General features: G+C 38.0%; 2 protein-coding genes across 3 annotated transcripts in view; one reads left to right on the forward strand and one right to left on the reverse strand.

The window, feature by feature from the left end:
• Positions 1-16004, reverse strand: part of IFT74 (intraflagellar transport 74) — an 89780-nt gene extending 73776 nt beyond the window's left edge. The window contains exons 1-6 of the mRNA XM_032393656.1: positions 15825-16004; positions 13393-13531; positions 9431-9566; positions 7379-7427; positions 5785-5883; positions 5562-5622 (exon numbers count right to left, since the gene is read on the reverse strand). Coding sequence (XP_032249547.1) covers positions 5562-5622; positions 5785-5883; positions 7379-7427; positions 9431-9566; positions 13393-13512 — 465 coding nt within the window. The 5' untranslated portion in view covers positions 13513-13531; positions 15825-16004. The remainder of the gene's footprint in view (positions 1-5561; positions 5623-5784; positions 5884-7378; positions 7428-9430; positions 9567-13392; positions 13532-15824) is intronic.
• Positions 16005-18594: 2590 nt separating this feature from the next.
• The window catches only part of PLAA (phospholipase A2 activating protein), a 37111-nt gene continuing 32512 nt past the window's right edge, over positions 18595-23193 (forward strand). Inside the window, exon 1 of one of the 2 annotated variants that reach the window (XM_032393658.1) lies at positions 18595-18779. In XM_032393658.1, coding sequence (XP_032249549.1) covers positions 18631-18779 — 149 coding nt within the window. In that variant the 5' untranslated portion in view covers positions 18595-18630. The remainder of the gene's footprint in view (positions 18780-23193) is intronic. The other variant, XM_032393659.1, reaches the window with a different exon arrangement.

The raw sequence follows: 23193 nt of genomic DNA on the forward strand, positions 1-23193 counted from the left end.
TGGGAGGATGGGTTAGCCTGGTGATGGGTATTGAGGAGGGCACGTTCTGCATGGAGCACTGGGTGTTATGCACAAACAATGAATCATGGAACACTATATCTAAAACTAATGATGTAATGTATGGGGATTAACATAACAATAAAAAAAAAAAAATAACCACTCTGAATGTAAATGGAGTAAATGCTCCAATCAAGACACAGGGCATCAGAATGGAAAAAAACAAGACCCATCTATATGCTGCCTATAAGAGACTCATTTTAGACCTAAAGACCCCTGCAAATTCAAAGTGAAGGGATGAAGAACGATTTACCATGCAAACAGATGTCAAAAAAGAGCCAGAGTAGCCATACTTATATCAGACAACTAGATTTTAAACCAAAGACTATAAGAAGAGATGAAGAAGGGCACTATATCATAATTAAGGGGTCTATCTAACAAGAAGATCTAACTATTGTAAATATTTATGCTCCTAACTTGGGAGCACCCAAATGTATAAAGCAATTAGTAACAAACATAAAAAAACCTCATTGATAATAACACAATAATAGTAGAGGATTTTAACACCCCACTTACAGCAATGGACAGATCATCTAAGCAGAAAAGCAACAGAGAAACAACGGCTTGAATGAACACTGGACCAGATGGACTCAGAACATTCCATCCTAAAGCAGCAGAATACACATTCCTTTCAAGTGCGCATGAGACATTCTCCAGAACAGATCACATACTGGGTCACAAATCAGGCCTCAACAAGTACAAAAAGACTGAGATCATACCATGCATATTATCTGACCACAATGCTATAAAACTGGAAGAAGTCAACCACAAGACCACAAGAAAAAATCTGGAAAGACCACAATACATGGCAGTTAAGGAACATCCTACTAAAGCATGAATGGGTTAACCAGGAAATTAAAGAAGAAATTAAAAAAAAAAAATACATGGAAACAACTGAAAATATGATGGTCCAAAACCTTAGAGATGCAGCGAAAGTGGTCATAAGAAGGAAGTATATAGCAATATAGGCCTACCACAAAAAGCAAGAAAAATCTCAAATATACAACCTAACTTCACACGTAAAGGAGTTAGAAAAAGAATGGCAAGTGAAGCCTAAAGCCAGCAGAAGAAAGGAAATAATAAAGATTAGAGCAGAAATAAATGATATAAATGATATAGGGGTGCCTGGGTGGCTCAGTCGGTTAAGCATCCAACTCTTGATTTCAGCTCAGGTCATGCATGATCTCAGGGTCTTGAGACTGAGCCCCGAGTCAGGCTCCATGCTGGGTGTGGAATCTGCTTAGGATTCTCCCTCTCCCTTTCCCTCTGCCCCTCCCCTCTACTCGTGCTGTTTCTCCCTCTCTATCTCTCTAAAAAAAGAAAAGAAAGAAATGATAGAGAAACAAAAAGAGCAGAACAGATCAATGAAGCCAGGAGCAGGTTCTTTGAAGGAATTAATAAAATTGATCACTTCCTAGCCAGACTTACCAAAAAGAAAAGGGAAAGGACCCAAATAAACGAAATCACAAATGAGAGAGGCTAGATCATAACCAACACCACAGAAATACAAACAATTATAAGAGAGTATTTTGAAAAATTATATGCCAACAAATTGGGCAATCTGGAAAAAATGGATAAATTCCTAGAAACATATAAACTACCAAATCTGAAACAGGAATAGAAATCTTGAACAGACCCATAACCTGCAAAGAAATTGAAGCAGTAATCAAAACTCTCCCAACAAACAAAAGTCCAGGGCCAGATGGCTTCCAGGGGAATTCTACCAAACCTTTCTTTTTATTATAATTACTGGATATTATTATATCCACTTAGTTCTTTTTTTTTTTTTTTTAGGATTTTATTCATTTATTTGACAGAGAGACAGAGAAAGCGAGCACAAGCAATGGGAGCTGCAGAGAGACAGGGAGAAGCAGGCTCCCTGCTGAGACGGGAGCCCCATGTGGGGCTCAATCCCAGGACCCCAGGACCATGACCTGAGCTGAAGGCATATACTTAACCGACTGAGCCACCCAGGTGCCCCTCTACCAAACATTTAAAGAGTTAATACCTATTCTTCTCAAACTATTCCAAAAAATAGAAATGGAATGAAAACTTCCAAACTCATTCTATGAGGCCAGCATTACCCTGATTTCAAAACCAGACAAAGACTCCACTAAAAAACAAAACTACAGGCCAATATCCCTGATGAACATGGATGCAAAAATTCTCAACAAAATATTAGCAAATCAAATCCCATAGTACATTAAAAGAGTCATTCCCATGATCAAGTGGGATTTATTCCTGGGTTGCAAAGGTGGTTCAATATTTGCAAATCAATCAACATGATACACCACATTAATAAAAGAAAAGAACCATATGATCCTCTCAATAGACGCAGAAGAAGCATTTGACAAAGTACAGCATCCATTCTTAATAAAAACTCTCAACAAAGTAGAGATAGAGGGAAGATACCTCAACATCCTAAAAGCCATATATGAAGGATCGACAACTAATATCACTCTCAATGGGGGAAAACGGAGAGCTTTTCCTCTACAGTCAGGAACAAGACAGGGATGTCCACTCTCACCATTGTTATTTAACATAATACTGGAAGTCCTAGCCTCAGCAGACAACAGAAAGAAATAAAAGGCATCTGAATTGGCAAGGAAGAAGTCAAACTTTCACTATTTGCGGATGACATGATACCCTATATAGAAAACCCGAAAGACTCCACCAAAAAAAATTGCTAGAACTGATACACAAATTCAGTAAAGTAGGATAAAAAAAACAATGTACAGAAATGTGTTGCATTTCTGTACAATAATGAAGCAGCAGAAAGGATAAATCAAGGAATCACTCCCATTTACAATTGCACCAAAATCCATAAGATACCTAGGTATAAACCTAACCAAAGAACTAAAAGACATGTACACTGAAAACTATAGAACCCTGATGAAAGATGACACAAAGAAATGGAAAAACATTCCATGCTCATGGATTGGAAGAACAAATATTGTTAAAACATCTATACTACCGAAAGCAATCTACACATTTAATGCAATCCCTATCAAAATACCACCAGCATTTTTCACAGAGCTAGAATAAACAATCCTAAAATTTGTATGGAACCAGAAAAGACCCTGAATAGCCAAAGCAATCTTGAAAAAGAAAAACAGAACTGGAGGCATCAGGACTCTGAATTTCAAGCTATATTACAAAGCTGTAGTGATCAAGACAGTATGGTACTGGCACAAAAACAGACACACAGATCAGTGGAACAGAATAGAAAACCCAGAAATGGACACACAACTATATGATCATAATCTTCAACAAAGCAGGAAAGACTACCCAATTAAAAAAAAAGTCTCTTCAACAAATAGTGTTGGGAAAACTGGACAGCAATATGTAGAAGAATGAAACTGGACTGCTTTCTTACACCAAACACAAAAATAAATTCAAAATGGATGAAAGATCTAAATGTGAGACAGGAAACCATCAAAATCTTAGAGAACACAGGCAGTAACATCTTCGACATCATCTATAAGCAACTTCTTACCAGACACATTTCCGCAGGCAAAGGAAACAAAAGCAAAATGAACTATTGGGACCTCTGCACAGTGAAGGAAACAATCAACAAAATAAAAGACAACCTTTGGAATGGGAGAAAGTATTTGCAAATGACTTATCTGACAAAGGGTTAGTATCCAAAAATCTATAAAGAACTTAGAATTCAGGGCGCCTGGGTGGCTCAGTCGGTTAAGCGCCTGCCTTCGGGTCAGGTCATGATCCCAGGGTCCTGGGATTGAGCCCCACATCAGGCTCCCTGCTCAGTGGGGAGGACTGCTTCTCCCTCTCCCTCTGCCTCTGCCTGTTGCTCCCCCTGCTTGTGCACTCGCACACTGTCTCTGTCAAATAAATAAAGTCTTAAAAAAAAAAGAACTTATGAATTCAACACCCCAAAAAACAAATAATCCAGTTAAGAAAAAGGCAGAAGATTTGAATAGACATTTTTCCAAAGAAGACAGATGGCTAACACATAAAAACATGCTCAACATTACCTATCATCAGGGAAATACGTATCAAAACTACAATGAGATACTACCTCACACCTGTCAGAATGGCTAAAATAAACAATACAGGAAACAACAGAGGTTGGTGAGGATGCGGAGAAAATGGAATGCTCTTGCACTGTTGGTGGGAATGCAAACCGGTGCAGCTACTCTGGAAAATAGTATGGAGGTTCCGCAGAGAGTTAAAAATAGAACTACCCTATGATCCAGCAATTGCACTACTAGGTATTTACCCAAAGGATACAAAAGCACTGATTTGAAGGGGAACATGAACCCCGATGTTTATAGTAGCATTATCAACAATAGCCAAATTATGGAAAGAGCATAAAAGTCCATCGACTGGGGCGCCTGGGTGGCTCAGTTGTTAAGCGTCTGCCTTCGGCTCAGGTCATGATCCCAGGGTCCTGGGATCGAGCCCCGCATCGGGCTCCCTGCTCCGCGGGAAGCCTGCTTCTCCCTCTCCCACTCCCCCTGCTTGTGTTCCCTCTCTCGCTCTCTCTCTCTCTGTCAAATAAATAAATAAAATCTTTTAAAAAAAAAAAAAAGTCCATCGACTGATGAATGGATATCGACTGATGAATGGATAAAGATATGATACACACACACACACACACACACACACACACACACACACTATTACTCAGCCATAAAAAAGAATGAAATCTTGCCATTTGCAATGAGATGTATGGAGCTAGAATCAATAAAGTCAGTCAATAAAGACAAACACCATATAATTTCACTCATATGTGGAATTTAAGAAACAAAACAGATGAACACAGGGGAAAGAAAAAAAAGAGAGAGAGGGAAGCAAACCATAAAAGACACTCTTAATGATAGAGAACAAACTGAGGGTTGATGGAGGGAGGTGGGTAGGGATGGGCTAGATGGGTGATGGGTATCAAGGAAGGCACTTGTGATGAGCACTGGGTGTTATATGTGAGTGATGAATCACTAAATTCTACCCCTGAAACTGACAGTACACTATATGTTAACTAACTAGAATTTAAATAAAAACTTGAAACATAAAAAAAAAAAAAGAAGAAGACTGGCAGAATTGGGCGCTTGGGTGACTCAGTCAGTTGGCGTCTGCCTTCGGTTCGAGTCATGATCCCAGGGTCCTGGGATCAAGTCCTGCGTCGGGCGCCCTGCTCAGCAGGGAGCCTGCTTCTCCCTCTCCTCCCCGCTCACGCTCTCTGTCACTATGTCTGTCTCTCTCAAATCAATAAATAAAATCTTTAAAACAACAACAACAAACTTGTTCTTTAAAAAAAAGAAGACTGGCAGAATACATATCAATCTGTTAAGCCAAATTATTTCTGGGGAGGGAAATGAGGGAAAAAGCAAAGTGATACTTTAATCTGTACACTTTCCCTGTTTTCAATCTTTTAGTATACGCTTGTTACTCATGTATTATTTGGTATTTAAAATAATATATTTTTAAAGTAGCAAAAAGCAATAAAAATACTCAAAAAAATCTCAGAAAAGAGCAAATACCATGTTGTAGTCTGCTAATTGTCCTTGAAACTCTTTGATTTCAACAGCTAAAGTCTCAGCTCTGCAAGCATAAAACAAATATTCATAAACACATAAATAAGAGGAACATTACAAACATTATATATAACTATGAATTCAGTATTAAACTTCTGAAATATATTACATTAAATGTTGTGTATTAATAAAAAAGATCTTGTATAATTTTAACTCCAAAATTACTTACCTCTTTTCATATGACAAATATACTGAATTCTCTTGATTGTACATTTCTATCTCTTTCTGAAGTTTATTAATTTCTGTTGTAAGTTCACTTATTTTACTTCTAAATGGAAAGAAATTAGAAAGTTAGCAATACTTCTAATCCAGAAAAGAGCCTTTCTAGTCAAACAAAGCAAACTTCTCATGTGTTAACAATATAAATGGTTTTGTGAAATTTCACTAAAGAAAAGAAAAACAATTTATGTGGCTTGTTTAACTAAGAATGAGGCATATCCCAACTTTGATAAGAAACTAAAAGAGATTCTCTAATCATTAAGATGAACTAGGACCAGAATGTAAGCCTCGTCAAACAAACAACCTTTAGACAGAAGTAGATGCTTAATTGTCACCCTTACAGCTCCTGCTACCCTCTAGGACAGGGCTTCTCAAAAGCAGCACTATTGACATTTTAGGTCATTAAAGAATAAGTCTGACAGTGGGGAAGGGGCTATGCTGTGCACTGTAGGATGTTTAACAGTATACCTGGTCAAGTTGTCAGTAGCATAACCCCTCAACCCCAGCTGTGACAACCAAATATCTGTCTAAAAATTGCCAAATGTTCTCTAGGGGACAAAATCACTGCCAGTTGAGAACCACTGCTATAGCATCAAACAATTACATAAATAGCTAGAACTATTTTTTTATGCTGAAGCACAAATCCTGAAGAAGCACGGAAATGCTATGATGAAAAATAGTTCTTTAACTTTTCCTTCTTTTAATTAAAAAGTGGCTGGATATCAAGAGATGCTATACAACTGATGGCCTCACTATTTTTTTTTTTTTTTGCTGATGTTAGTTTAGGTTAATGCTAACCTTAATGGACTGATGGGGAAAACCTACATTTCTCTTTATTGCCTTCTAGAAGTCTGAGAATCATAAAGGATTCTGATAATTGAGAAATGAAAGAATCCAGAAGAACTAAGAAAACAGAACTTTTAGGACATGATGGAAGATGGATTAAATGAAATGGAAGTAAGAGAGAAAGAAGATCTAGATGATGAGCCAAGAAGAAAACAAAGTAAAATGGGGAAATGGAGATAGTAGGACATCTGAGCAAGAAAAAGGTAGGTAGAGAATAAGAAAAAAATTCTCAGTTTAGAGCTTAATACTTAGAGCCACATAATAAACATTTTAAATTAATTAAAATTAGGTCACATTTGTAGCAAATGACCAAATATACATTTATGTAAAACCCTACACTAGTTAATATATCATAAATAAGTATCCACATTTTCCCTTTCTTATTAGATGCAACTAGTGACATGTCAATGATATGAATAATATATTTCAGAATAATTAGTCAAAGAAGCATAAAAGACTATTCTTATCATTATATGAAAAATAGTGAACTTGACATAAATAGTTCATCTACATGCAAATATATACAATTTAAAATCTTAGCCTAACTGTATTATCACATATATTTTGTAACACAGCCAAATTAACCAGAAATTATATTAGAACACAAAATAATTCTTAGAAATCAAAAGATACCTAACTATCATTATTAATAAGTACCAGAGTTAAAACTTCATGACCATACATAGGAAAAAACATACCGAAGAAGCCCAAGATAGTAAGATTTGTCTAAAATTTGCCTCTGGGGACCTAAAAAAAAAAAAAAAAGTTTTTAATTACTACTGTTCAGTTTGGAAATGCCACCAAAATAGCCAAGCCAAAGCACAACCATAGTTATACTCCACAATTCTGATAGTCTTTATTTGTGCCCCAATAAATTTGATAATCAAGATGAATCGTTAAAATGGTAAAGAACACCGGGGCACCTGGCTGGTTCAGTCGGTAGAGCGTGTGACTCTTGATGTCAGGGTGAAATGAAGAGAGAATATCTTAGCATCATGTAATAATGGAAACTTGAATAAAGACCACAAAAATGGGACTAGAGGTAGGGCTATTAAGACAGTAGACTCTACAGGTCAGGTTGACTGAATGCAAACTAAGAAAGTCTAGAACAGGGTTATCCAAGAGAACCTTCTGCAACAGTGGAAATACTCTATCTCACCACTGTCCAATAAAGTAGCTACTTGGGATTATTGAGCACTTGAAATGTGGCTGAGGCTACTGGAGAGCTGAATCTTTATTTTACATAATTTTAATTAATTTAAATTTAAATAGCTACATGTAGCTATTGATTATCATAATGAACAGTGCAGATTTAGGCTGTGAATTTCTCAATGCAAGAGATTATGACTTTTCATAATTTGTCTCAGAGACCTTTTTTTAGAAACATTATCTTATTTCAGTTATTTCAGTAGGAATAAGAAAATATTCCTAGGCTCAATGTCCCAAACCTTGAGAGATGAAGTGCTCTGCAAGGTGGGAGAAGTAAGGGAAGAGAGCACTGTGAGGTGTATGCTCAGAAGAGAGAGAGAATATGTTAGAATGGGAAATGGGGCACCAGAGCAGGTAAGAACAAGTCACAGCAGATAGTAGTGCATAGCGGTAATAATCAGAACTCTCCTGTAAGACTCTGAAGTATATTGGTAGAAACCATCTTAACTGATATTGGTTCTGTTCTGTAGGAGAAATCAATATAGTAATAAATATTTGATAAATTATCTATAGTATTTTTTAATAATATAAAATGTACAGACATTTCTGTGAATACATTTTTAAAGACTAATTATATAATTTTTACACTTTTTCACAATACTGATGATTATTAAGCAAGCATTTCTAAACAATTGTTTTTTAATATTCAGTGAGCTAAGTAGTATTACAATAAAGAAAACTTCTCAAAGGCATGGTACACTATATTATACAAGGTAGTATAATATCTTATAATTAATTTTTTCCCAGAATATCTTCATCCCTGATAAGTCACTTGTCACAAATATAGAAAATAAAAAACTCATTATAGAGTTCACCATGCTTTGATTTGTATATATCACAAACCAATTTTTTGAATCATAACATGTAGTGTACCATTATGCCTTTTTAAACACAGAGGCACAAGGGAAGATGCAGTAAAAATCTATACATTAGCCTTATTTCCTTACTTAGGGAGTTACATATTATAATGAAGTATTAAATATTAGAAAAAGTAACACTTCTTGACTCATTTCTCATAAATACATAAATATCTTAACAGTGTGACTTTTATATCAAAAAGTATTTCAGAATATTTCTATGTAGTACTAGAATCTAATTTTCATTCCTGAGCTTTTTTTCAAATTATTCCAAATTTCTTCAAGTTATAACAAATTCCATGTTCAGAAAAATGAAGATTAAAATAGCTCACAAATGTATTTACTCTCTAGTTCACAATGTATTTTCACATTCATTCTTTTATTTAACCCTAACCACAGTCTTGTGAACCAAGGAATAAAAATTGAATAAAATAGGCTTTTTATAATTCTCATTTAGGAATAAGGTACTGTAATACTTTTTTTTTTTAGATTTTATTTATTTGAGAGAGACACAAAGCGCGCACAAGTAGGGGGAGGGGCAGAGGGAAAAGGAGAAACAGACTCCCTGCTGACCCCTGCTAGATCATAACCTGAGCCAAAGGAAGATGCTCAACTTCCTGAGCCACCCAGGTGCCCCTGTAATACTTCTTATATAAAATATACTTATCTTCTTAAAATAGATACCTTTCATTCCAGTTTTCATTCCACTCAAACCTTGTTGTGTTACAGGACGGTCAGCAACTTTGATTTGAGAAGACAGAACTCCTCCTGTCCCTATGGGACCGCCACGAGAGCCTGGTCTTGCTGTTCCAGGTGGCATCTAAATGAAAAACATGATTCCAGTTTTAGTAAATGAGAAAAATACTACACTGTTAAGACTGCATAGAGAATATTTTCAAAATTAAAATTCTATTTAATTTGTAAAATAGTCCTTATATTTTTGAATTTCTGAAATATGAAATATTAAATAAAATTCTTTCACATTTAAAATTCTGTGAACATTAAACAGCACATTTCTTTAAAATGTAAAATTCTAAAAAAAAATTTTAATTCTATGTCAACTATATTTCAAGAAAAATAAGGTTAAATGGGGCGCCTGGGTGGCTCAGTCGTTAAGCGTCTGCCTTCAACTCAGGTCATGATCCCGGGGTCCTGGGATTGAGCCCCGCATCGGGCTCCCTGCTTGGCGGGAAGCCTGCTTCGCTCCCTCTCCCACTCCCCCTGCTTGTGTTCCCTCTCTCGCTGTGTCTCTCTCTGTCAAATAAATAAATAAAATCTTTAAAAAAAAAAAAGAAAAAGAAGGTTAAATGAATAAATAAATAAAATTCTATGTGGAGACATTATTTATAACATCTCTAAATTGGAAAGGAACTAAATATACACATATTTGTCCTTATTTAACTATAAGAAATGGTTGAATAAGTTGTAATATACAAAAAACCAGTTTATAAAACAATATTCATAATTCCATTTTGTAAAACAAAAAATCTGGAGAATTATATAAAAAACAGTAACAATGGTTATCCTCATATAAAATAATGATATTATAGTTCATTTTTATGTTATCCTTTTCACAATTTGGTGTTTTCAGCATCATTACAATAAGTATATATTACATTCAAAATCACAAAAAAAGAAGACATTTTCATTTTTAAATTGAAATCATACATAATTCCGTCACAAGATAGCCAAGTAAGTGTTAAGGATAACATCATTCAACAAGCATTCATATTATTACTCTATATGATTCTCTACGTCAGGTCTGCAAAATCCAATATAACATTATACACTCTGAGGAAAGAACAAAAGACTCCCTTCTTGGGGCATCTAGGTGGCTCAGTCAGTTAAGTGCCTGCCTTCGGGTCCTGGGATTGAGCCCCAGGTCGTCCAGCTCCCTGCTGCACCCTCTCCCTCTGCCCTCCCCCCTTGTGTTTTCTCTCGCGCTCTCTCTCTCTCTCTCTCTCTCAAATAAATAAAATCTTTGGGGGAAAAAAAGACTCCCTTCTTGTCAGTTCATACAACATGGATATGTTGGGAAGGTATGAGACCACCCAAAGCTGTTCCAAGTTATCCTTCTTTTGTTTATCTTCCATCCTTTCTTTCCTTTTGCCCCATTCTCTGCCAAAGAATAAAGTAGTAGATTAAATATGTAGTAGACATTTTAGATAGTGATTATATATAACCATTGTTCATTTTGATTATCTTTAATACTTAGCTGGTAGCCTCTAATCCTATCAGCTAACATAATTCTTAAGTGATTCTGAGAATTACTTGGTAATTACTGGGGGAACCAGCAACAGTAAAACATTCCAAAGAATATGCTGGACACAGAAACACTGTTAACCACAAATTCAAATGAAATGAGTTCAGGGTTATCCTGAGTGATCTTTGGAAGAGAATGCTAAATCTCTTCCTAGGTAAACTTTATCAAATGAAAATACAGAGAAGTATAAATTAAAATTAAACACATTTAAAAGAATGAATAGACACATGTATTTATATGAAAATATACTTAAAATATATTACTGAAGGTAATGGATAAAATACATAGCAATGTATATAATATTATGGTCATTTTAGAAAATATTAAAATCATACAATCTCATATGCATGGTGTTAGTGTTTGTAAAGGAACAGAAAAAAGTTTGGAAGGATACACATCACACTGTTGACAATAGTTATTCCTGGGGTAGGAAGGAACTCTGATACTTTTCCTTTGTATGTTTTACAGCAAGCATCAATATTTTAAAAACTACAAACATTAAATGGGTAAAGCACATGGCATGGAGTAGGTGGCCAATAAGTATCCAAATTCTTTCATAAATATTTCATTAGGAAGCATAAATTCTTACCAAAATAAAAATTTTTTTTTTTTTTAAAGATTTTATTTATTTATTTGAGAGAGAGAGAATGAGAGAGAGAGCACATGAGAGGGGGGAGAGTCAGAGGGAGGAGCAGACCCCCCGCAGAGCAGGGAGCCCGATGCAGGACTTGATCCCGGGACTCCAGGATCATGACCTGAGCCGAAGGCAGTCGCTTAACCAACTGAGCCACCCAGGCGCCCCCAAAATAAAAATTTTTAATAGCTCAGTACCATGTATGTGAAGACTTTAGAAAAATCATTTCAATATAAGTTGATGGTATTGATAATACTACCTGAAACTCTAGAAAAATCTGTAAAGTTTAAGAAAACCTGACTTTACCAAAATTTTTCCCGCCAAAAATTACTGTTCTTCTTATGAATTAAACACAGGACCCAGCATTATCTCTAGTTTGCAATTAGCCTACTGTATAAGCTTGACATACAAGGAGTTGAAACCATCTGTTGCAAGCATCAGAAAAATTATTATGAATATTTTGGCATATTAATTTCTTTTTATGTGTGTATAAATGTATATTTTTATGTTCAATTGACACCACATTGCTTTTCACACTTAATACTGTATTATAGAGATATATAATTTCCTCAAATACTCTTTGAAAGTAATTTTTAATGACTACTTAATAGCCTATTATAAGGATAGATATATCATAATTCATTTAAGATTTACCTGTTGTAATTTAAGTTGCTCTCAAATTTTCACTATTATAATTCTAATGAAACTATAATAATCATCTTTACAGGATATTATTCTACTTAGAATTATCAGTTTATAATGTTTATCCAACTTTTTTTAATGTGGTATATGTTTCTCTTACTGATTTATGACACTCTCCATTTCACATTAAGCTACTAACATTTTCTAGTTTGTTTCCAGGCTGCTGTAGCAACCAAAATATTGTTTTACTTATTATTAATAATCTGTTTTTATATTAGAGTACTGTACTTTTCCTTATTTTTGCTTTTTTGTTTCAGATGAATTTTACAATAGTTTGATATGATATCTCATGTAATTTTGATTGAACATAGGGTTCATAGCCTTACTATAGAAAGAGCTCTTACAAGTTAGTAAAGTTTGCTTTTTCATTTTGATTCTGAACTGTATTTATGACATATATGTTGCAAATATTTTTTACTGATTTGTCATTTTGAACTTTTTAAGGTGTTTTCAATTTTTAAAAATTCAAATATATAAATATAAAAATACTTTCCTTTTCAGTACTTGGTGTTTCTGTTTTACAAAGGCCTAGTCCACACCAAGTTTATATGAAATACTTGCCTATATTTTCCTCTAGTATGTTGATGGTTTCATTTTTTAAATATAAAGTTGCTAAAACATCTAGAATTCTGTGTGGAGGGGTCGATTTTTTAAAAATAAATCGTTTACCCATTATTTGAATGCACTACTGAATGCTTCACGCTTTTCCAACTATTTTGAAATGTCACCTTAATCATTATGTTCTTATGTATGTCTAATTTTGTTTCTTGTCTATTCCATTTCATTTGATGCAGGCACCAATAAACTATACCACTTATTGTACCTTTAAAATAAATTTGAGTATCAATATTAGCAGGCATCTTCTCTCAATAATGTCTTTCAGACATCCTCCCACATTTATACTTCTAGGTATTTTCCCCCAAAAAATCATGTATAATAGTATGCTGACAGAATAAAGAAAGAACAAAGTAGAATTACTATAGACAGGCATTCCAACTTCTACCAGGACATACGCACAAGAATTCAACAGAATTGTTTGAAACTTACTCCAGTTGCCACTCGAATATTTCCTGAGGGGGGTCGTATTCCAGAAGGAGGTCTTCCAGGCAACCCAATTCCACCTCGTGAAACAGGGCGAGCTGCTGAAGGTTTGTGATTACTGGCCATTGTGCGTTCACTTTAACCACTATTTGGAAACAAGAAACAGTTCAATTCTCCTTTGGTATTTTCTATAGCAAGACACTGGAAATCCACATAGCTTTCCTTCAGATATTTAATCCACAATAACTTTTCTTGCAAACTGCCATTCCAAGTACCACTACAAGGCTAAACCAGCTTCATTTTGTTCAAATTTGACATTGTTACATTTAGTATGGAACCATGAAATCATTTATTATACTATGCCTTCCTCAGTTCCCTATTTTCTCACCAAAATGCAAGTCCCTCTGTCTTCAGCTCTTCCCATATTCTAGTAAAATTTCTCTTTTCTGACATATCCAGCACCTTTCTTCTCTCCCTACTTTTTCTCTCGGCTCTTGGTCTATGATTCATTCCCTGATAGTCTCAATCCTGTTATCAAATACTTCATTTTACTCTTTAACAGAATCCCAGCTTGCCCCAAAAACACTTTCAGTAGTAAAGGCTGTTTTAGCTTCTCAATCCACAAATCCAAAGCAAAGGGAGTGTACAACATTCCCCTTGCTCCCCAGCGTCACTTTCAAAATACTATTCTTCCAAATCTTAAAAAAAAAAAAAAAAAAATGAACAAGATTCTCTGACGACCAGGGAATGCATGCAACCTTATTGCCTTGGATCTTTCCTGGTTGCTTTTATCTAGGGACCACCTAACCTCTCCACCCATCTTCACTAAAGTCTTTTGTACCTAGTTCAGTCTATTTCAGTTCCACCAGTGTCCTGGATGACTTCCACGGGGATACTGGATTCAATACCTAACATTCTAGGTCACAGTTCCCTGACTTAAATTTCAGTTACTATTTCAACTCCATTTCAGTCATCCATAGCTGTGGGTGGACCTGGAGCTTGTCATCACCTGGAATTGTTTCACCTCAGTATCACCTGAAATATTTCATTCTCTGACCTTATCTCCATTCCTTATACCCGTCTCATCTTTATTCTCACTACATCCCCCTTTAAACCAGTTCCTTAATTCACTCATTCTCTCCCAGTTTATCAGCCCCCTCCTATTCCCCTCAGAATATATTATTTAAAGTTTGGCTGATAATTTAGAATAGCATTTTTCAGATTATGGGTCACGACCTATTAGTGGCTTGTGAAAACAATTTGGCAGGTTCTGATCAATATACTTTAAGCATGAGATAAAAAATATAAGAGTTCACTGTACAAAGGAAGGGTACTGTTTCCTTAAATTTTGTTTCAGTTATGTTTACATAAATTTACACCTTAGTGAAAAAATATTGCTAAAAAATGCTAACCATCATTTAAGCTTTCAGCAAGTCCTAATCACTATTCACAGATGAAGAAACAAATATAAGAGTTTGAAGTATCACCAGAATTACCAAAATGTGACAGACATGAAGTGAGCAAATGCTGTTGGGAAAATGGCACTAGTAGACTTGCTTGATGCAGGTTTGCCACAGACCTTCAATTTGTGAAAAAACAAAACAAAAAAAACACAAAAAACCTCAGTATCTGTGAAGCTCAAGAAAAATGAGGTATGACTATTGTCAATGTAAAATTTAAGTCTATTACTCTAGCTTTCCTGATAACTTCAAGAAAATGTACAATATATAAAATTTCCACCTGATTGCCACTGCCTTGTCTTGGAAAAAGCTTAGCATTAGATCAGTTCCAGAAGTAAAATAAAAAGGGTCACTAGTAACAAACATGCCACTAACTCTGGGTCATTCACGCAAACATTCACATAATCTCCACCGTTTTTCACACAGAGAAGCAGCCTGACCTTTGGTTCCAGAAATATGAGTGACACAAACTCTGACAGTTAACCAGCTATATAACCCCCACTGGATGTGTTTCCTCATCTGTAGGACCCAAGTGTGGCAATGAGCTGTACCTTAAAGAGCTGATGTCAAGATTACAGAAACTACATATAAAATATCTGCCTCCTAATTATTGCTACCATTATCCTCCCTAAACCAGCCATTTTAACATATATGAAGAAGTGGAGAGCTGCTATTACGAGACAGAATCTGCTACTTTGAGTAAAATCCCTCAGCCCACAGTGAATTTTCTTTCTGAGGCTCTGGAATCCTTCTCTCTGGTCTCGCCTTGTCAGGTTTCCTCAGGAGACTGAGGAGGTCTCTCCACACGCTTTGCGGGACTGGAGTCGGACTTCCCTAGCCTGGCGACAGGCTGAGGAGAACAGCTAAGAGGGGAGAAGTTCGGATGTGTTTTCTTTGGAGCGGACCAGCTTCTCCAATGTGAGATAACCGGATCCCAAGGGACTGAGGGAGGGATAAATGAGACCCGGGATTTCTCACCTCCTCCGTCGCGTTAGGAGGGAAGTCGCAGCGGTCAGGGGAGCTCCAACTTCTTCACTAGGCCGCCACCCCGGCGGAACCCACCAGTCTTTCTCGGTACCGGTTAGCTGACTCGCGACTCCTCGCTAGTGCACGCGCAGCTTTCCTGGACCCTCAGGCCGAACCACTAGCGGCCCCGCGTGACTGCGTATCCCGGCAACGGGGGCGGGGCGGGGAGAGAGCCCTCGTCCTGATTGGCCAATCTTCGGCCTCTGCCCCTGGTAACTACAAGCGAGGCGAGAGTAAACTGCTCTCGCGAGATTGGAGGGCTAATTTTTGTGGCCGAATACCTCCGCGCTTTTCGGGAAGAAATAGAAAACGGCGACTTGGCTGAGAAAGAACACTTTATTGGAAAACTTTAGTGTTCCCTATACTTACAGCAACCTGTCCGATTGTGTGCCCGACCTCAATTCACTCCTGGCGGGTTTTATTATATTGCTATGTCACCTCACACGTGCTTTCATTTTTAATAAAAACTGTTTAAAGTTATTTGTGGTAGGCAGCCTTGTACAGTCTTTTTACTTCTTATTAGAGGTAGGTTTCCTTCCTGTTAGGACTGCACAACGTATACAACATTAAGTATAGATGCGTTTCTGGTACCATCTATTCCTCATTTGGTTGGAAGCTTCCTTTCAGAGTTCTTTTGATCCAAGTTTGTGAGGAAGGATGAATTAAACGGACAGTTGTCTTAAAATAACTATTTTAGTATCAGTATTTTTAAAAAACACAATGTAAGAACTACTTCATCTCAAATCCCACCTCTCTAGTAAAGTAGCCGTTTGTTTTCTTCCAGTCTTCCTATAGAGTTAGTGTGATTGCAGCTATACTCATAACCTAAATATATATGGACTTTTAACGTTTTTTACATTATTTCCAACTTGCATACTTTATTTATATCCAGATTTATTTTCTAGTATGTCTGCCTTCAAGTAGTTTAAAATGAATCCAATAGAAAATGAAATAATGTCATGTGGCTAACTTCTCACTTCAAGTTTGTAAAATATTTTTACGTAATTCTCCCATTTGAGCCCAACATATTTGTAGTGGTCATTTATTATTCTTTTGGTCACTGTAGTGAATGGTAGTAACATTTGCCGCTCTAAAATATGCCACTTTCAGGGCGCCTGGGTGGCTCAGCCGTTAAGCGTCTGCCTTCAGCTCAGGTCATGATCCCAGGGTCCTGGGATCGAGCCCCGCATCGGGCTCCCGGCTCGGCTGGAAGCCTGCTTCTCCCTCTCCCACTCCCCCTGCTTGTGTTCCTGCTCTCGCTGTCTCTCTCTCTGTCAAATAAATAAATAAAACCTTTAAAAAAATAATAAAATAAAATAAAATATGCCACTTTCGTATAAGGATTATTTTGAGCTAAATGCAATTGGAAGGAAGGAGATACAAGAAAAGCTACCATTCCCCTATTTGACTAAAAGCAGGACATAAATTTTCAAAGGTGTCCCTTCTTGCCTCTCCCTACCAGGAAGGACAAATTTAGTCATGGGAGACTTTAGACCCTTTGTCAGCCTAGACTACACAGAGGAATCTACATAACAAACTTTACTAACTGGCCTTTATTTACCATTAGTTCCCCCATATATTTGCCTCTCCATAATTTGCTGCCTCTAAAGACTTTAGGTCCTTTTTTTTTCTTTTGTAAATGCTGTTCCTTTGTTAAGATGTTATTTAAGCCCAGACTCTAGCCATCTCTTTGAGTACTCATCTCTGAGTTTCTCTTGTATATAGGACATATACATGTTAATAAATTTGTTTTTCTCTTGTTAATCTGTCTTTTGTTACAGCGCCCCACGGAAAGCCTAGAAGGGTAGAAAGAAAAAAGATTATTTCCTTCCCTACAACCTTTGTCCAACTACTCCGTATACAGAATTGTCTGAGAGAAATTACTGACACGGAGATTTCCCCCTGAGTGCCTTCAGACACAAGGGAGGGGGGCCCAGCATTTGTCATCTGTATACAGATGTCACAGTTGGGAGAAATGTCCTATACCTTAGAATTGCTTAACACATAAAATATTTAAATTTTTTAGAGTACCAAGGACGCAACTTAGGGTTCACAGGATTTAAGGCAAACGATTGATTACAACTTGGTCCCTAGCTCTCTCGTTTTAACTAAAAAACAACGTTTAGCTTGTGAAAATCTCCGGAGACTGCAAAGTAGGTTTGGTGAAATCGGGGCTAAGCTGCCCTGACACATCAACCGAAGCAATCTTTTTCAACCACAAGAGAGCGCGCAGCCCCTTGGATGAAGATTTAAAAATATCCGGATTCGGCGCCCCGGAGTCTCAGGTCCCACTGGCGCATGGCATTGTGGGATTTGTAGTCCCGGGCCACATCTTGTACTACAATAAGCAGTTCAGCCAGGACTCGGAGAGGACTCGGGCTCGGAAAGGATCTGGACTGGGGCGATCGGGCGAAACGGCCGGACGTTAGCTCTTCCTTGGTTTGCGGTCCGAGGCGCGGGAAGGAAGCGAGCTTCATCTCCGCGTCGGCCTCAGCAGCCGGGACGCACACGCTTTGCGTCATGGCGGGCTGAGACAGATGATGAATTCCGGTGTGTAAGTCAGGGTTGCTGTGTCACTCGGCCCGTTCGGCGCTCCCCTTCCCCGTCGCCCTTCCGCACCGGCTCTCGGGCTCTTCCGGTCCTCAGCGGCCCCTCACCTGCAGGCCCCTCGGCCGCCGCGCTCCGGCGCACCCCCGGCCTCCCCTGCGGACTGATCTCGCGCGGTGCCTGGGCCCCGGGCGCCGGAGAGACGAGGGTCATGGCGAGCGGCGCCGCCAGGTACCGGCTGAGCTGCTCGCTCCCGGGCCACGAGCTGGACGTGCGGGGCCTGGTATGCAGCCTTTATCCGCCGGGGGCCTTTGTGTCCGTGTCCAGAGACCGCACTACCCGCCTCTGGGTCCCAGACAGGTGAGCTCTGCGAGTCCGGGGGCTCCCACCACCCACCTCCGCCTGTGTTGCAAGCTTCCTACTGCTGATGGGAAGAGAGGGACTTTTCCCTGCTGTTAACCTTGCACTCTTCCCGGCCTTGACTCCAGTCCGCGATCCCTCCCAGTTCTGAGAGCACTAGTACTCCGGGCGCACAGTGTACGAAACCTGTGAGATTTAGGTGGAAAGAGCGCCGCTTTCGGGAAACAGAGATGTACATTCTTGTCCTAACTTGACCACTGACGGATGGGTGACCTTGGACGAACCTCTTATCTTTTGGGCGATGATTTCCCATGTTTCTTTTAGATTTGAAAATTTACTGATGCTAGGTGCACCCCCCTAAATGAAACATTGTGAAACATCTCACGTGTAATTGAAGTGAAGGCTCTTCTCTCCCTAGAATTTGCTCTGTAGTGTTCCCTCAAATTTAATTTTTGAGAACCTTAGTTCTCAAAAATTGCGTGGCAGAAAGTTGCATTGGCTCCTGTCCTCATTGTCCAAATGAGAGTTTCTTAGTCTGAGGTCTGTAGTGGGCCAAGATGGAGGAGTCTCCCATTAATATAGGTTTCACTCAGAGTTTGGGTAACCATGCATAAAAACAGATGATAACTGTTGGTTAAGTGCCTCCTATTTGTTTACAGTCCTGAAGAAGAATAAGACAACAGACAAGTTCCCTGTTTTTATGGAGCTTTCTTATAATCTGGGAGGGAAGGCAGATCAGAAAAAAGTAAAATAATTGTTCATTGGCATGTGTACTATGAAAAAAGCAAATATAAATATAGAATTGAGTGGAGGGATGTTAAAGAAGGAAGCCCCTCCGAGGAGGGTTTCGGTTTTGTTTTGTTTTTTAAAGCTGACACCAAGATGGACCTGGTCATGGGAGCAAGGAATGAGGAGGGATGAATTCAAAGGGCCCTGTAGACAGTAGAAGGATCAAGCACAGAGACCCTGGATTAAGAAAGTGGCAAGTCCCTTTGTGCAGGAGGGAATGAGCTGTGAGGTGAGGGCAGGAGCCAGAGGTTGGCTGGAACCAGATGCTATGGTATGAGTGCTGTGAGAAAGAGTAAGCAGAAGCCTTCAGTGAGTTTCATGCAGGGAGCAGCATGATTTGATTGACCTGTTGAGAAGTTGTGCTAGCTGCTGGTGGAGATTGGATTGCAAAGGGATAAATGTGAAAATCTGTTTGGAGGCTTTTGCTGTAGTGCAGCCAATACATGATGATAAACAGACTAGAAATATTGTAGAGCAACCTCCTATATTGAATTGGATGAGATGATCTCTAAAGGTCTCTTTTAACTCTAAGATTCTGTGATATTCCAAATCACTTAGTAACACTAATACATAACTTTCTGTGTATTTGAGTGTAATTACTGATTAAGCTTATATCCATGAAATTGAGTTAAGAGAAGCATATACCCAGTAGGGTATAAATATTGCAGTAAGGAGTATCTAAAGGATGCCTGCTGTCATAGTTGAGTCCTGTCATTAAACTTTACACATTTTGTAGGACTCTGCTAGATTGACAAGAGCTTAACTCACTGGAGCATTTGCATTTTTCAGGAACTTCAGGAATTTGAGGCTGAAATCATCTATTTGAAAAGTGGTGTGTTTTTTTTTTTTAACTCATGTTTTTTATTTTGTTTTCAAAACCATCCGTGAATTTATTCAGCTAACGCTGATGGAGAGCCACCATTGTGCCAGGCACAGGAGTAGATGGTGGGTGATTAGTGAGATAAGATTGTTTATCTCTCATTTCCAACTACTCAGAGTAGGGCATCTCATAGTCACTGGGTGATGAGTCTTTTCTACATCCATATAAAAAGTGTCCTCAAGGCTGACATCCTGACAATTTCTATTTCATGGTATGTTAATAAAGTTAATGAAGTGCTATAAGAGTTTGCGGCCAAATAATAAATGAAAATTGTTTTCCCATGTACATTGTTGATAGAGTTCTGGATCAGGGTAGTTAGTGTACAATTGGATTGGGAATGATGGGGGAATTTAATTTAGTTTTAGGGAAGCAAAATAATTCTATTCCAGGATGCACTAAACCAGATACTGTGTCTTTCGCAAAAGCCCATTGAAAATCCAGAAACTCTCTGGGCCTTCAGAAGATGCTTCAGAATGGAGACATTATTTTTTGGTTGTACATTGAACTGAACCAGTCAACATGCCATTGTTTCAGACTGCTTCAGGTCTCTCTTATTATAAGCCCACTTCAAATTAAACTGGATTTCTCAAGTCTGTTATCAACTATTGTGTGCCTTTTGAAAACTACCCATATTTGAGGGGCACCTGGATGGCTCAGATGGTTAAGCGTCAGCCTTCGGCTCAGGTCATGAGAGCCCCACATCAGGCTCCCTGCTCAGCGGGGAGCCCACTTCTCCCTCTCCCTCTACTGTTCCCCCTGCTTGTGCTCTCTCGCTCTCTCTGTCAAATAAATAAATAAAATCTTTAAAAAAAGAAAGAAAGAAAACTACCCATATTTGAAAGATGCAACTTCAGATATAAGGTTGTGTTTTAAATCTTCCCTGACCATACTGAGGTTGAAATGACTTCTTCCTCATGTAAACACTCAGCATTTTGGGTCCTAAGTCCAGTGGTTCCATGGGGTTTGTTGAGAAATAGGAACCATTCTCTTCCCAACCCCCAGTTTCCTTTTCTTGGAGGAAAATTTTTATCTCTTTTAACTGCTTATTTTTTGTATTTTACTTCCACATCTATGCATAAAGTGCTTTATTGCTATTTTTATTTTTAAAATATTTTAGGCATTTTGTATTCCTACTACGGAGTATTAGAATTTAGCTCTCTTTCTACGCCCTTCCAACCCCCATCACATATGCATCTTTTCTATGCTCTGACCCTAATAGTTAACCTTAATTTAGACAAAATCAGTATTTTATGACTGCATAAAGTCTATTTACACTGGAGCTGTGGAATAAACTATGATAATTTTTCCTCAACCATTTTATGATCTCTCTGTAGCTAGTAAGTGCCCTGCTTTGGGTTTTCATTTGCTTCATTTTCTATGTATTTGTCACTAATTCAACTTCATATTCTTTGCTAGTTGTCTAAATCTCTTCTCAAGACCTTTAGACACCCTGGATATTTTGTAGTTCATCTTCCTGGCAATGAAAACTTTCTGACCTTGGTCTGTCTACCCCTGGTGCACAACAAATCCTGAAATCTCCCTTCATTGTGCTCTCCACAGTTCCCTCTTTTGGGCTTCTTGTATTGGGTTTCTGTTATCGGTATCCTTTTACTTTCTTAGTTTTCTTTCTTGATGCTTTATTGGGGCATATTCTTCAGGAGCTTCCAGAAATACAGTGCACTGATGATAAATGTATTAAGACCTTGCAGGTCTGAGAATGATTTTATTCTGTCTTCCTACTTGAGTAATAATTTAAATGTTTGTATTGTTCTAATTCCCAAATAATTTTCCTTCAGAATTAAGGAGCCATTGCTCCATTGTATTCTAGCCTCTAGTGTTACATTTGAGTAGTCTGAAGCCAATCTGATTCTTGAGCTATTATTTTTTTTTCTCTCTGGAAAGCAGTGTATATTCATGCATTGTTCAGGGCCATTAGTGGGCCCTTTAATGTGAAAACTCATGTCTGTAAGTTCTGGGACATTTTCTTAAATCAGTTCTTAGATTTCTTCCTCTTGATTTTCTCTGTCCTATTTCTCGGAACTTTTAATTCAGATATTGAACTTTTTTCTGAATTCTCTCTCTCTCTACTGTATTATTTCAGAAATTGCCTTGACTTTTTGTGAAATTATCTTCTTGTTCCATGGTTGCAATATCTTCTAGCTCTAAGAATAATAGTGATGATTTTTTTTTTTAAGTTAGTCTTAGTGTTCTGTTTCCTTCAAATTGTTTTTTTCCCCATGCCTGTTTATTTTGATCACTATATTTCATGGTGGAGAGAGCTTTCCCAGATGTCTGGTAATCCTTATTTTGTGCTCATTGTTAAGAGTGGAGCACTAAAAAGCTCCTGGGAGGGTCTGCTCACAGTTGGGGTTTGCTGGCTGGGTTATCTGGCTGAACCATTTCACTGGACTGATCTCCTGCCTGGAGGATCATTGCCCTTGTGAATGTACACTTTCCTCATACCCCAAGACTCAACTATGCCTTGTGTCCTTCTAGTCAAAGATTTTCAGCTTTTCTAAAGAAGAAAAGTTCAGACTTTTCCTCGGTGCAAGAAGGGCAGTTGTCTGGCTGGGGTATGTAGCTGCCTTTTTTTTTTTTCCCCCTTAACACTGGTATTAAGTATTTTTTTCATCAGTTCAAGAAATATTTAATGCTGGGGCGCTTGGGTGGCTCAGTCGTTAAGCGTCTGCCTTCAGCTCAGGTCATGATCCCAAGGTCCTGGGATCGAGCCCCGAATCGGGCTCC

Source organism: Phoca vitulina, unplaced genomic scaffold (genome assembly GCF_004348235.1).
Source record: "Phoca vitulina isolate PV1807 unplaced genomic scaffold, GSC_HSeal_1.0 scaffold75, whole genome shotgun sequence".
Classification (NCBI taxonomy): Eukaryota; Metazoa; Chordata; class Mammalia; order Carnivora; family Phocidae; genus Phoca; species Phoca vitulina.